This window comes from Myripristis murdjan, chromosome 1 (genome assembly GCF_902150065.1).
Source record: "Myripristis murdjan chromosome 1, fMyrMur1.1, whole genome shotgun sequence".
NCBI lineage: Eukaryota > Metazoa > Chordata > Actinopteri > Holocentriformes > Holocentridae > Myripristis > Myripristis murdjan.
The window spans coordinates 20,610,794-20,626,599 of NC_043980.1; the positions used below are offsets into that span (position 1 = coordinate 20,610,794).

The 15,806-nt window shown below is 43.7% G+C and overlaps 1 protein-coding gene across 3 annotated transcripts in view; it reads right to left on the reverse strand.

The window, feature by feature from the left end:
• ndst3 (N-deacetylase/N-sulfotransferase (heparan glucosaminyl) 3) overlaps window positions 1–15,806 on the reverse strand; it is a 54,390-nt gene that overhangs the window by 34,081 nt on the left and 4,503 nt on the right. For all 3 annotated transcript variants that reach the window (XM_030053072.1, XM_030053054.1, XM_030053062.1), the window contains exons 2-4: window positions 13,210–13,612; window positions 9,862–11,122; window positions 119–206 (exon numbers count right to left, since the gene is read on the reverse strand). In XM_030053072.1, the coding sequence (XP_029908932.1) occupies window positions 119–206; window positions 9,862–10,863 (1,090 nt within the window). In that variant the 5' untranslated portion in view covers window positions 10,864–11,122; window positions 13,210–13,612. The remainder of the gene's footprint in view (window positions 1–118; window positions 207–9,861; window positions 11,123–13,209; window positions 13,613–15,806) is intronic.

Sequence of the window (15,806 nt, forward strand, 5' to 3'; positions counted from 1 at the left end):
ACAAGTAATATCCATTTCGTTTTGGATGATTTTGTTTCCATTCATAGGTTACTGTGAGATGATCAATAAACACGAGGTGGGTGAATACACAAAGCAGTAATACACAAACATCACACACCTGTATGGTAAAACTTCCCAGAGAAGCCCAAGTTGAAGGTAAAGTTGGAGATTTGAGAGCGCAGCTGTTTCTGAGTGTCTAGGAGAGCCTGCAGACATAGATAGATAGATAGATAGATAGATAGATAGATAGATAGATAGATAGATAGATATAAAACAGATTTAGAATCATATTCAAGTACCTTCAACCTAAAAAAGACATACATGGTATATAACATTCATGTCTCCCAAGCCAGCAGTTAGAGAGATAAACAGCAGATATATTTGACTCAAGTCTTATGACTCTCCGCTGTATATTTAGACGGCCTCTGTTCTCTGCAGGATTGTCATGATGTCTGTGTGCGTAGGTGCTGTGGGTGCTTGTTCGCTCATTAGTGTTTATCCTGCAACTTGACGCTAGCAATGTCATTCCTCAGCAGAGCCACTTAAACAGTGCATGACGTGAACGATGTACACGCGTGCACACACACTAGAGAGCCTGATTAAAAATGTGTTTTGTCTGTTGCTCCTTTTCTTTTTTGAGTATCTGATAGCGCTCTATATGCTGTGACTGCTTTGCGCAGCCACCTCAGTCTCTATTTTCAATAGTGAATAAGGATGCTCTACACTTATTTAATGACTTCATTAGTTTACTGGCCTTTAAACAAAGGCTCCGTAATGAGTGTTAACTAAAGAGAGAGCACACACGCTGGTGCACATGCACACACACACAGACAGTAATGCGAGTTAATGAAGGTCAGTGCATTAGTAGCCTCTGGAGGGTGGACTAATAACCCCACACACACTCCACGCACACATACACACTCCTCCCTTCTCATCACTCTCCATCCATCCCTAACACTCCACGAGCAAGTGAGAACCTGTATCCCTGTCTCTCTCTTTCTCTCTCTCCGTCCTCCACCACTTCCTCTCTTTCTGCTTTTCCCTCTTTTCTTCCATCCGCCCGCTTCTTAGAACCTGCGAACCTGCAATCGCCTCTCTGCACCCCCATCCATCTTCCAGCGCACACCCTCCACCCCCCTTCTCCTCTGTACCTTCATGTCTCCCTCGCCCGCTCTGTGAAAATGTCACATTCTCAGGAGACGAGGCTGTTCTAATTTGAAAGGAAGGCTGAAGCAGCATGGAGGAAATATCGCTCTCTCTCTCTCTCTCTACCTCGCTCCTCTTGCTCTTTGTCTTTCACTTGCCTACTCCATCTTCTTGCTATCATTGCACTTTTTCCTGTCCCTCAAACATCTTTTTTTTATTTTTCAACCTCATATCTATCTGTGTAACTTCCAGCTGGTTTGGTGTCTCCGTTGGGCGACACATCACATCTCTATTAACCATCTTTGCTGGTTTTAATCGATCCCACAGCACGGCGTGAGGAACCCTCCCTGATTTATGGGACCTGTGCAGCTAATGTCATAGTCAGGATTCACTGACAGTGCCAGGCAGTCGCTCTCTCTCTTTCTCACTCTCTGTCACGTTCTCTCTCTCTCTCTGTCGCACATACACACACACAAACACAGGCACTCACACATCCACACGCGCAGAGCATCTTCATTAGGTTTAATCTAATGGTGTTGAAGATGGCTGCATGCTGACAGATGTGCACAGCTCCCTAATCTGATCCCTTGTCTCCTCTGTTATGACATGGTTTACATCTTAAATTCACTCACTCACTCACACACACACACACTCACTGACAAATGTGTACACACAAAGACTTGAAATTAAGTTTGTAGCTGAGTGCTTTGCATTCTAACTCAATACACACTCCCTGTTGTGCCTGGTCCAAATGCATTATTAACGTGAGTGTGTGTGTGTGTGTGTGTGTGTGTGTGTGTGTGTGTGTGTGTGTGTGTGTGTGTGCAGCTGTGTGCAGCTGTGTGTGCCTGTGTGTGTTCGCCTGTGTACATAAGTAGGTATCTATCCGAATCTGCATAAGGTGCCTATGAGTGTGTCTATGAGTGTGTGTGTGTGTGTGTGTGTGTGTGGGTGGGTGTTTGTGTGTGTGCAAGTGCAAATTTGAAGCATATTAGTTTCAACATCCCTTTTGTATTCTGCTACCTAACAACTGTAGTACAAACAAATTCAGTCACACACGGAACTGCTTGCCATGAATCAATGAACCTTAAAGGAAATTTCAAGCCTAAAACACATTAACACGATTTAAAAACCTGGAGATTTATAATGGCTGGCACTATTTTGCTGTTTGATGTTGGATTTCTGTTATATTGCAACTTTTGCAACTGTGAATCCACTTCTGTTTCCATTCAGCTCAGCTAGAATGGGATTTAATAGGAAAAATTTTAAACAATCTCCCCCCCAGGACCAAGCACCGAACCTGGGGTGACAAGGCCTTCTCCATCGCTGCCCCTGCCCTCTGGAATTGCCCACCCAAACCCATCAGAGACTTCAACTCATTCCCCTCCTTCAAGGCATCGCTGAAAGCCCACATTTTCAAAGTAGCGTACAACATCTGACTCTCTCCCTCCATGCTTCTAACAGGCTCTATTTTTTAACTGTGTCCTTGTTAAAATCTCTACCTGATTTAATTTATCTACTTTTTAAAAATAATATTGTTTATTTCATTTGATTTTATCTCTTTTTACTGCAAAGTGCCTGAGTACCGTGAAAAGTACTACAGAAATAAAATGTATTATTACTATTATCATAAGACTGAAACCTCAGCTGTCACGTTTCCATGTCAAGCCCTAAATGAACACCAGAGTTTTTGGAGACTCACTGATTTGCAGCAATATTAAACATACAGTGAGAAATGCAGCATTAAAGAGGGGGGGCACACGGCTCCTTTCCAGAGTGCAGGAGTCTTAGCGCATGCCGCTTTCAGGTGGTCCGCATAGAAAGGTGGTCAGTGTCACTTTGACCCATGACAAAACCTTCCCATCCAGCTTCATGATGGTTTAAGGATGTGGTTAGAAAATACAGCCCTGTTACAAGCCTGTCGCTATGCCCCTTTAAGGCAGATTGGCTTGAAAAGTTAATCACTTCTTTGCTGGCCAGTGACCAACATTGCCATCAAGTTTTGTGTGACAGAGAGACACAATGTAAGACACAGTGTAAGTCATCAATCCCTGTTTTAAAGTGTTCATGTGTTGCCTATGTGATTTAGTTTGTGTTTTATCTCTTTACAACATCAACCATTTGTGCAAATAAGACAACAATGATTTAGAATGATTCCATTTCAGTAAATGCTTGATGAAAAAAAGCTCACCACCGAACTACTATCGAGTGATTTTCTCAGAAACAAAATAAAATCTTCAGCTCTTGTGTGAACAGAACTGTTGGTATGATCCTTGCCAAGCAAAAAAAAAAAAAAAAAAAAAAAAAAAAAACAAGCAGTATGCTTCTTGTGGGCACAAACACTCGCACTGAGCATATGACAAATTCCTAATTCTGGCTCTCTGGGACAATGAAGTCTTCTCCTGCTGTTTTTCTGAGGGTTCTGCTTGCAGATCAGGAAGAATGGAGGGCTTTAAGCAATATGGTGCCAATCTGTCCATTGGATATTGAGCTCAGAGCTGGGGACAGTTTTAAAATGGGGCATAAGAGATACTCTAAAAGACAGAGGGGGGATTTGGATTAGCAGGAGGTGGGACTGTGAAGCATGGGGGAGATCTTGAGAATCCGAGTGATGAAGGTAAACACACGCTGGGATTAGCGGTTAGCGATAGCCCTCCTTTTTGTGCCCAATCCCACAGATGCCTGAAACGGCTAGTGTCAGAACCAATGCCAGTATGCCTGGGTTTGTGTGTATGTAGGTGTGTGTGTGTGTGTGTGTGTGTGTGTGTGTGGTGAGTGTGTGGTGAGTGTCAGAAGAGATGCCAGCTAGATGTTGGGGTTCAAACACATGGGACATAGGCATCTGGACAGCTGGCATTCACTGCCTTACACAAACCCTTTTCTCCCCACCATCACTCCTCCATACCCTCATTCTGTCATTCTCACATTCTCTCCATTTCTTTTCTCACAAGTGTTAAAGAAAACCACAGCCTTAGACTCATGGTAGAGATCTAAATAATAAAAAAGAATTGTAAAAGAATCCATTTGTGAGTGGGAATTTATGCGCAAAGAGATGCAAATCTTTTCACACAAGCACATGAAGAGGAACAGGAATCTTTTGGAGGGTTTAATTCTTGTGAAAAAGCAGGTCAGAATTCTTGATTGATCTACATGAGTGTGTGCGTGTGTTTGCGGCTGTGCGTGTGTGTATGTGTGCATGCGATGTGCGTGCTAGACCAACGACATTAACTGGGTCAGGCATTTCTATTTGATGAGCAGGAAGAGCACTTTACCAGCAAATGCCAATCTTCCTTTTGCTTTCTCTCTTTCCATCTGTGTCTTGCTTCCATCCTTACTTGTCAAGCCTCAAGTCCGTGTAGCATTTTCCATTTTAGTGTTTTTACCAAACCATCCCCTTCCCTTCACAGATCCAATGTACTTGTGATTGCTTTGGCATTGCTACACCTACACTAAATTCTACTTGGCAGCCCCTCAAGGATTTTGAATTTCAGTGATTACTGTGACTAAAAAAACTTGCTTGATTTTCTGAAAGGAAAAAAAAAGCATGGCACACTGCCATCCTCTCAGAGTTAATTTGGAGTAAAAGCGTGAGCACTGGCGCAAATTGTGTGTCAAATAAAAGTTACTTACGGTGATAAGCGTGCTGACAAATGATTTCATTTTGCTTTTCATTACAGTAAAATTGCAATGACTTAGGAACATTGGGCTTCCCATGCTTTTCTTGCCATTTGTTCACAAATGCAAACCAGTGAAATAGTTGCACAGAACAGTTTATTTCTTCAAAAACTGGGCTGATTATAAAAACTGTACTACATGGCTGACTTGGATAATTTCCCTTGTCCAGATCAGGGGGTAAATAAGAGCAGATGTAAGGAAACATCATGTTGTGAGGAAAAGCTGAGAAAAAAGTCTTTCTCTAAATCTATTTTTACACCTTCCTCAACTCCAATTTTAATACCTAAAACCTAATATGTATTAAGAAAGGTGCCAGCAATTACCATGCACTATGAGAAGAGCACATGGAACTTTCTGAAATGCTTCCCCTAATTTAGCAATGAAAGACATGCAAATGAGATTGGAGTAATTTCAATTTTCTCACAACATCAGTTCAGGCACAAAAGAGGGACAACAGTTTTGCACAAATGAAAAGAAGGTAGTTTAATAGCATGCCTAATATGACAGCAGATTGCTGTCTCCTCTTCTCACACTTCTTTCTCTCCCCTCATTGTTTTTTTTTAAATCTTTGTTGTCGGTTCTACTGTTTATGCCTTTTCTCCATTACTTCTGTAATAATATTTGGCAAAGTAATAAACGGATATGAAATCAGCTCGGTTTCATTGATTAAAGTGGCAAATATGAGTCATACTTAATTAATTAGTCCCAAAAATTAAGTTTAAGTAGGACTGTACAATAAATTACAGATTACTAAGCCAAAACGTCTCCTAGAGGTTTGGTCTACTCTTGTGAAAAACTGGCAAAGATTTCTACTTAACACAACATCAAGGGAAATATTGCCCAGTTCATTCCTCAAATAAAAACAATACATCAAGAATTTGGGCATTTACATTGAGAAAAAAAGTGTTGTTTTAGCTGATTTTAGTTTTAGGTCACTTTGAATGCAGAGTGGTCAAGTAAAAGAAATGCGAATCACTCTGTTTTGTGTGCCATCATACGCTTCATCTCAATCCTCCCTGTCGTCTTTTGTGCTCTTTGCAGTCATAGACATTCCTCAGTTCAATGCAGTGTAACAACTGTCTAATTCAGCACAGGGTGAGAGGTTAAAACAGGTTTCCCACAGAATACTGCACACATAATAGCACTTTATGGCTTAGTAAGCCACAAGAAAAAGGTCATTTGGTTAGTCTGACTGATTAGTCTTTTTTGCCCTCTTTACATAATACACCTGAGTTCAAATTGCAGAAATGCAGCAGCCTGACTCCTTTGCACATGCATTCATTCATTTTCTTTACCCGCTTATTCCTTTTCAGGGTTGCAGAGCCTTTCACAAAATACACTGGCAGGAGACAGGTAAAATGCCCTGGACAGGATGCCAGCCCATCACAGGCTCACACACCTCTGGGCGGTTTAGAGTTTCCAATTCATCTGACCACAGAGCTCCTGCCCTCCTTTAGATGTTCAAAATGCAAAATACCTAGCAGGATCCAAGCCTTCCTCTTACTTGACAAGCCCTGCAGCCCTGCAAGGCATTAGTCAATTTGGCTCTACGTGCAATAGGCTTGTATGTGTCTTGGCTTCTGGGTTCTTGAATTTATTGTAACATGCATGTGTGCATGTGTGCATGTGTGCATTTGCCATGTGTGCGTGTGTTTGTGTGTCTCCGTTAACTTAGGAGCATGTGATGACACTGCAGAGAGCAGCCGGGAGAAGAGGAGAGGGAGAAATAGTGAGGGAGAAGATGAGGAGGGGAATACAAATTGGCTGTAGATGGTGATCAATGACTGTGGTGTGGAGGAAGGTGTGTGTGTGTGTGTGTGTGTGTGTGTGTGTGTGTGTGTGTGTGTGTGTGTCTGGGGTGGGGTGAACAGGGGGGTTTGAAGACCAGAATGAGACACCTGCCTGACGACCTCACTCAGGGAGGGAGACAGAACAATGGAACGAGAAAACCTACATGCTTGAATGAAATACACTCGCACAGACACACACATATGGGTAGCATTGATGGGAGTTTTTGACTGGCATCATCCCTCATTTTGAGAAATGTCATCCAAGGGGTGCCACCCTGTGAATCATTTTAATAGAGGAAATACAGCTGTGTGTGTGTGTGGCTGTGTGTTTGTGTGTGTGTGTGTGCAGTCGGGAGGGGGTGTAAGTATTGTTTGTCACCAGATGAACTCGTGGGGTGAGACTAATGAAGAGTGCAGAGAGAGGGAGGGTGGCATTTTAATTGGCCTCTCTCTCTCTCCCACTCCATCTCCCCTCCTCCTCCTCCTCTCTCTCTCTGGGAGAACAGGAGATTGAATGTTGGCGATACAGAGGTAGAAAGAGATTTCAACATTAGAGCTGCAGAAGCCGTGTCCTACTAATTGATCAATAACAGATCCTGTTTGATGCTTTGGAGCTGTGTCACACAAGGGGAGGGGGGTTTACATTTTCCTGTACTCTGCACATCATCCATAATTGCCAGTCATTGTGATGTGTTTGCGTTGTGATACCTTACGAATGGGATTTGCTTATTACAAGCACAACCTGTTTGGAGCATTCTCAGCACCAACATAGTATTTTTCTGCAAAATTAAGATATATTAACAAATTATTGGTATTGGACAATATCAGCTTTTAAATAGCAATGCCTGTCATAGTCCAATAGTCCTTTACTTCAACAAAGTAAAACTGAAAGTTTTTTGTTTAAAACACTTAGTTATTTTAAGAAAGGCTGAACCAGTTTTGCAACTGGATTTATGTTACAGTTCGTACAAAAATAGATATCAGTGTCTGCTGTTATTGGTGGGAAGATATCAGATATTGTTATCGGCCTTAACAAAACACGGGTGCATCATTATGTAAAATATTTGGAGATGCCTTTATAAAGTGGGAAGGAAAGAGTTCCATTCATCAGCCCTTCTGAGAAACTAATCAAACAACAAACCAAGACTTACTAATCAAACAAGATTCACACAATGAATTAATTAGTGTTGACTTATCAAATAGCTGTGGTCTCACAACAAAGACAAATGAGACACGAGCGAGGAGATTGTAGAGTGATATAGTTAATCTGACATTGTGCATGTGTTCATACTCATGGTTCTGCATGTGCATATGTGCACACACATTCATCACTTCACATAGGCCCTGCCGAAGCAGTATCATGACAAATCTACCTGAAGCTCTTTATCTCTGTGGGGAGCAACGCAACAAATCACCAAATCCGTCTCCCTCCTCTCCTCTCTTCTCTTCTGCTTCCTCATTTCCCCTCGGCGTTTTGTTTTTCTGACATTGCTCAGTTAGCTGCTAACTCTTCCCCTAGGCGCCATATTCCACCTGCCCCTCCCTTCCTCCCTGCATCTCCTTCTCTTCCTTCTCCCTCCTCTCCTCCTCTCTGTGATTGCCAACTATCCTGAAGGAAGAGGCAGATACAGAGCAGGGGAAATGCACATGGAAGTGACAGAGGTGTTTGGGTTGCACATGGCATCTCCCTCTGTCTGTCTGTCTGTCTGTCTGTCTCCTCCTGTCTCTCTCTGTCTCTCTCTCAGCCCTGTCTCTATCTCTCCATCTCCCTCCCTCCCCATCTCCCTATCCTTCTGCTATGGCACTCGCACATCCTCATGTATATTTATGCTACAAAGCTGAAAAACCAGGCAAGCTCAAAACGAAAACTCCAACTAGAGTAGGCTTGTGTGCTTGTTTTGTGAATTTGTGTCTGTGTATGTGCGTGTGTGTGTGTGTCTGCATGCATGTGTGTGTGTGTTTGTGAGTATGCACCCTTCCCTCCACACTCCCTGGATCCTAGCTTTCTTTATATTCATGGTTGGAATTCCTCTCCACTTCACCACCCACACTGCACTTCTGTTTTCTCAATCCCCATTCCTCTCCTCTCCTCCCTCGCCTTCAACCCTGGGCAGGTGGTTCATTCTTTTTCAGTGCATGATGGGACAGGTGTCAGCCATTGACGGGAAGTGGCATTCTAATCTAAAATAGTGACTTACAAACTAACCCTTCAATCCCCGAACATGCACACACACATACACAACTCCCTACCATGTGTGCTCTATGACAGTGGCTGCAGTGAGACAGGCAGATGCCCCTGGTCTCATGACTGCACAGTAGCATAAATCTCACTTCTCACAATAACACACACACACACACACACACACACACACACACACACAGACACTAAACTCACCGAGCACAATTTGATTCCCTTGAATAGCCTTGGGCAAGGAGGCAGCAGGAGAATGCAATCACGGATTTCAAACAAAATTTCTATGGCAGGAGGGACTCTTTTATGAAGTGACACACCAGGACACCAGGAAACCTGAGCGGATTTTTTTTTTTTTTTTTTCCAAAATATTAGCTTTCCTTATAGATCTGTGACCAAATCATACGTATGTGTACGTGTGTGCATGTGTATGTGTTGTATATGTCTGCTTGTTTGCATATGTGTAAGAGTGTATGTGTGTGCGCGTGCTCACACATGTGTATCGAAACAATAGCTGTCTTGAGAGGCGGGCTGCATGGCTGACTCTCCTTTAGTCTTCCTAAGAGGAGGAACGTGGGAAAAGAGGAATAAGTGCCATTCATCTTTTCATCAGCTCATTCACTACCTCTCTTTCTCTCGCTCACCCCTCCTCTTTCTCTCTTTCACTCCCCTTCTTTGTTCCCCTAAATGGCCTCTTTACTTCTGGCTAAACCTCCATTTGAGCTAAATACCCTCTCGCTGTACCCCAACACACACACTTTACACAATACGCACTTGGTACACAACACACAGACAACAGACACATGAACTTTTCCCAAACATCCCCTTGCTGCACCCGCTACCTGACTACTATCCTCTGTAACAGAGTCTTAGTCAAATCTGAGGACTCTGCAGACATGCGCTGTTACAAATAAATTCAAAGTCCTCAAGATTTGTTACTGTCATCGCTGCACAAGCATCAGTGGCTATTTTCAGAAGCTGACAGTAGCCTGAAAGACTCTTGACACTGGCTTTACCTTCAGTTTATCTCACTCTCTTACAATCCCACACCGTCCATACCTTAACATCCTTGGCATTCATGCGTGTTCCTTCCTTCCCCACGAAAATGTCATCTATATCCACCATGATGTACCGGTCCAGACCCAGGGACAGCTTCCTGTCTGTGAGGTAGGAGATGGCGTCCACCAGGATGAGTCTGTGGAGCCAGTAGCCCAGTCCCTGGCCAAACAGCACCCGCCTCACCCCGTCATAGAGTCCCATGTCCTGCACCACTGTGGCTTGAAGGCCAGGACTAAACCCAGAGGCCGGATTGTCTCCACTGCCTGCCCCCGGTGCCCCCTCCCTGGCTCGTGCCTGCAACACAGCCTGAAAAGTGGAGTGGTTGGATGAGAAAGATGTCCAGTCCTCACCGGGCAAGGCCCCTCTGTCCATGCCCGGCTTGGTCAGGTGGAGGAGGGGAGAGGTGGACGCCACACAGCAGTCCCGGAGTGCCTGGTTGGTCCTGAGCACCAGTGGTAGGCCTCTGAGTTTGAGGAGGGCCGGGGAGTTCTCGTTGGAGCGGTAGAAGCCGATGATGCCCACTCGGTACTCGCTACAGTACTGGTGCAGCAGCTGTCTGTTCCACGTGTCTGCCTGGGCATACTTCAGCAGATTCTCATAGATGATGAGCGAGTATCGTCCACGGCCTTTGTCAGTCAGCGGCGGGAGGTCACCCTTCCCCGGGGCGATCTCCATGCGGAACTGGAGGCGTGCTGACTCTAGGATGGCCACAATGTCCTGGCCCAGCTGGGAGTATTGGGACTCCACAAGCACCAGCACCACCGGGTCGGTGTGGACGTGCGTGTGAGGGGGGTTCGGGGGATGGGGATACGGGAGCTGGCGGTACGGGGACAAGGGGAGGGCTTGGGAGCAGGCAGGCTCAGGGGATTGTCCAAGCTGCATGGAAGGGGATGAGTTAGTGAAGAGGAAGTACGCAGAGAGGAGAAGGGAGAGGAGACAGCAAGAGGCCAGCAGGAGCAGCAGCCGGCGCAGGTGGCGACGGATTCGCACGGCCACTGTCATCGTGAATGGACGGCGTGTTATGTACTGAGGGGGAAGGAGATGTGTCTTCTTGTGTATGTGTGTGTGTGTATGTGTATGTATGTGTATGTGTGTGTGTGTGTGTGTGTGTGTGTGTGTGAGATCAGGACCAAAGCCGCTCAGGGGTGCGTCATGTCACCATGGCAGGTAGAGGGGGGACAGGTGTCGTTAGTGAGAGCAGGCAGTCTAGATTGTCTCCTCTGGATTCACACACAGAGGTGAAGCAACTGATGATTAATGTCTGCAGAGACAGGAGACAAGGAGAAAAGAGTAAAAAGTGAATCCAGTGGGCAAGGTTGAATAGTATGTATCAGCTCTGTGAGTGTGTACGCGTGTGTGTGTGTGGGTGAGTGTGCCTAGGTTGTGCCACCCGAGGGATGTGAGGGTACAGCTGGTAACCACAGAGCTGATTGAAAACAACCTGCATCCTCTGGGCTTATCCAACCTCTGGCACATGCTCACATACACACAGAAGCACACACACAGAAGCACATAGACGCGTGCACACACATACACACACACACACACACACACACACACATAAACACAAAATGACATCACCACTAAAAACACAAATACAACACAAAGCTCAATCCTCACAGATAAACAACAGCTGGTTGTGTGTTAATATGGCCGTGCGGGGAGGTGGATAGGAGCTCGATTAATCAGCCCTCAAAGCTCTACAGAGAATTCCTCTAATTGTACACCACTCTGTGCACTTCTGTCCTTATTGCTAAACCTAATCGTCTGAATTACCACAAAATTCGAGTTGGAATCCTTTTGCCAGAAGCACTAATCTGAGGGGAGCCCCTGACAGGGTGGAGGAGAGGGAGAGAGGGAGAAAGTACAAGAATAACAGAGGCAGAGAAAAAGAGCAGAGAGAGGAACAAAATGCAATGAATTATAGAAAGAGACAAAAAAGACTAGGATTAGCATCTTAATGTATGTGCCGGGAGCCAGGGAGAAGAAAAGATCCCACAGCATCTCTCTCCCTCTCTCTCTCCCTTTCTGTTTTCTACATCTCACTCTGTACCTCTCTCTTTTCTTTTTACACCCTTTTTCCTCTCCCTCTGTCTGGTTGAATATCAGTAGTCTTTCCTCACTTTCTTCTTCCTTCTCTGCTCTCCTCTAGCTTTTACCAAAGAACACATGAGAAGAGAAGGTCATGGGGGAGGCACCCCAATTGTTTTCCTTAAACACATTTCAGGAAATGAAAAAAAAAGAGAGGAAAGGAATATGTAATGAAAATTGAGATCAATCTTTTCTTCAGAGCAAGTTCAGTGCCTCATGGGTGGCAATAGGTTGTTTTTACCTCTAGATTTCAGACAAGTCAACACACAAGTCATGCAAAATACTGTTAGAACATTTTTAAATAATTATTTTTAAGATAGAGTTTGACTGTACATCAACAAACAAATGAGAAACTCTCCACTGTCCCAAGAAAAGCGGACTTACACACAAATAGCGAACCTTAGAGAATCAAAGTTGTGTTTGATCAATTCTAAGTAAAACTGTGAGAAAAAGCAAGCTATAGCATAGGTGACAGATAAGTGCCACCGCTGTACATGCATTAAATTATAAAATGCCATTTTCTTCATGAAAGGTCCTGGATTAACCTGTTACTGTGTGTGCTTGTGCCTCTCTAAAAGGGGCCACAGGATGGCGCTGGAATTGAACGCACACAAAACTGTTAAAGTCCTCTGATAAAAGTTTTCGAATATAATTTTAATAAACAAAATCCCTTGCGCTCAACTATGCCAGATGCAAGAAATTTAAAGTGCCACTAGGCTATTTATGTACGGCGCATTTTATAATAGGCTTCATGAACAGTCAAAGTTTTGAAACACATCAAAATTAGAATGTGAATTTTGAGTAAAACCATACTTGAAAATTAATAGCCTACTTTCCTGCAGTCTTCATAATTTAATTAATTATGTTTTATTTTTGCATGAAGTTATTGCCCAGCCTACTGGTAAACACAAATAGGTAGACATATGTTCTTATCAAATCATCCAGTTATCGTTGGATTAACCACTGAAGCCTATTATATTATTATATTAGGCTATATTATTATTAAAAGTAAAACGCCAAAAACTGTGGAAAAAACTGCATTAATAATTCTAATATTCTAATATTCTGCCGGATGCAAAACCTTAACATCCTTAGCCTAATTTAATGTAGGTAGAAACAGAAACAGTCCACATAATGAATACCCTTCCAATTGATCTGTAACAGGCTGAAAGATAAACTCAAAGTAACAGAGGATGCATCAATCTGAGAGCCAGCGGGAGTTCACTGTAATGAAGGAGCACCGACTCGCCCACTTACCTCTGGCCGGGGTGGAGGCGCTGCCGCGTGGGAAGACGGGGTGAAGGGAGAGCGGTGAGTGTGAAGCTGCGTCGGGTGGGTCTGGGGCTCCTGTCTTGGTGGCGCACCACTCCGGTGTGTTTTGGATGCTGAAGCGTTGTGCCATCTCCTCGCTCCCTACCCACCACTAGAGCAGCAGAGGCGGCCAGCCGGAATGATCCGCTCTCCTCCCCCCATTCACCATTCTTCTCTTTCTCTTCACTCTGGTCTCCTTTCTCTACTCCTCTCCCATTTTATGCCGTCTCGCCCCTCTATCTCTGCTCCCTAAGGTGGAGATTTGGCAGCGAGTGGACGGAGAAGCGCCGATATCAGGCTGCCTGTTAACGACTGACTGCCGCGCGTAAATGCTCCGGTTTAAGAGCGCCTACACAAGTGGAGACGACAGAGGGAGGGAGGGAGGGAGAGAGATAGAGAATGTTGGTGATGTGTGTGCGTGTGTGTGTGTGCGTGTGTGTGTGTGTGTGTGTATGTGTGTGTGTGTGTGTGTGTGTGTGTGTGTGTGTGTGTGTGTGGCTGATTGACACAAACAGCCCTTTTCTCGGGCATCAGTGATCACGGTCCCGGTAAAAGCTCACGGCCAGTTAGTTGATGTTAGTCGGATACCGGATGTCACACTCGGATACGCACCGGTGCAAGTTAATGTGGCGCGCCTTGCCGATCTCTCTCTCTCTCTCTCTCTCTCTCTCTCTCTCTCTCTCTCTCTCTTCTCCTACTTGTAACTCTGGGGTAAAACGCGAGATAACTATCACCATTACAGACTGCAGGTGATGAAAAAAATACATTTCTTCAGTAATTAAAAGCGGGGTCAAATCATAACTAGAGGCCATCGTAACATTTAAAATGTTTCAGAGGCTGTTCATTTCTGACCTTAGCCCCCATAGCCCCCACCACCACTACCAAACTACTCAAAAATACAACACACACACACACACACACACACACACACACACACACACACACACACACACACACACACACACACACACACACATCTATGTTTAGCATGCCGACTAATCCTTGGTTAAGTCTGTAACCATTGTGTTTCAGAAAGCTGATAAGGTTTCGGATAACGGGCATAGTTTCCATCAGTTGCTTCATTTAGACCTAATATGTCCAACTGGCACAGGCTGGCACAAATGACGCGCGCGCGCACGCACACGCACGCACGCACGCACGTACACACACACACACACACGCACACACGCACACACACACACACACACACACACACACACACACACACACACACACACACACACACACACACACACACACACACACCGACTCCATTACTTCCTTAGGATGTCAGTCAAACCAAACAGGGATGCCAATCATTCTGTGTTTCTAACTTGATTGCTAGTTCATCAATCTCCGTAACCTATTTGCACTGACACAAGCACACACACAGGAAGTCAGTTCCAGCTCAATAGGGTTGGGGCACCCCTCATTCACTAGTTTTAGAATAAGATTCTTTACCGTGTGCATGTGGTGTGTTCTGTGAATGAGTATATATATTTGAAAAATAAAATAGTAAAAAAATGTATTCACTCATGACAGCATAGACACAATGCAGGAACACAGCTGTGCTGTTGCTGAGAATAGTTCACAGAAAGATGATGTTGGGGCCGATTTTAGGCCACATAAGCTCATGTAGATCAACAACAAATAGCAGAACAGCATGATTCCCCCCTGGTGGAAAACATTTACTTCAGAAAAGTATGCTGAGGGGGCACCAAAGAAAAACCAATAAGGCACTCTGTCTGGGTAAGATTACTATTAAGCCTTCATGAACATATTAAAAATAAACCTGTGTATATCAGCTGAAGCAGATCCTGTTCAGGGTCACAGTCAGTGTGGAGACACAGAAGTTAAACACATAATTCACAGTGAAATATATGCATGTGAGAAAAAAAAAACAAAAAAAACCTGCAGTTAGGGTGGGGCTGCTTCCTGCAAAGAAAGGAGAAAATTGAAGAACAAATTAATTGCAAGTGAGAATGCTGACAGTAAACCTTACCTTTATATATCTAATAAGAAAAATCTAGAATGAAGTGATCCAAAGAAAATAATTATAAATCAAGAAATAAATTTGTCATTTAGAAAAAGAATGCAATCAAAGGAAAGAGTAGTAATCGTGTTCACACAGAAGATAAAAGGCATTAAATGATATTTCATATTTATAGAACCAAAATAGACAAAATTTAGGAGTTTATTTGCAAAAACAGACATCTCCTTTTGTAGTATTAATTTCTGTACTATATTTTTTCCAGGTTATACCAATAATAATAAAAAATAAATAAATAAATAAATTAGGCTAATGCATAGGCAACCTGTTTTTTTTTTTTTTTTTAATTTGGATTTGTAAGGTATGTTATGTGAAGCAGTTTATACAATAGTGATTTCTTTTCTTTTTCTCAGGAATGGCATATATCTGTTTCAGCAAATAAACTCTCTAAATGGGTGACCAACAATTATAATAAGTAAAAAAATATATATTATACAGTCATCAAAACCAAAATTTAAAGACAAAGGAGAAAAATTAACATCGGTACAGAGGT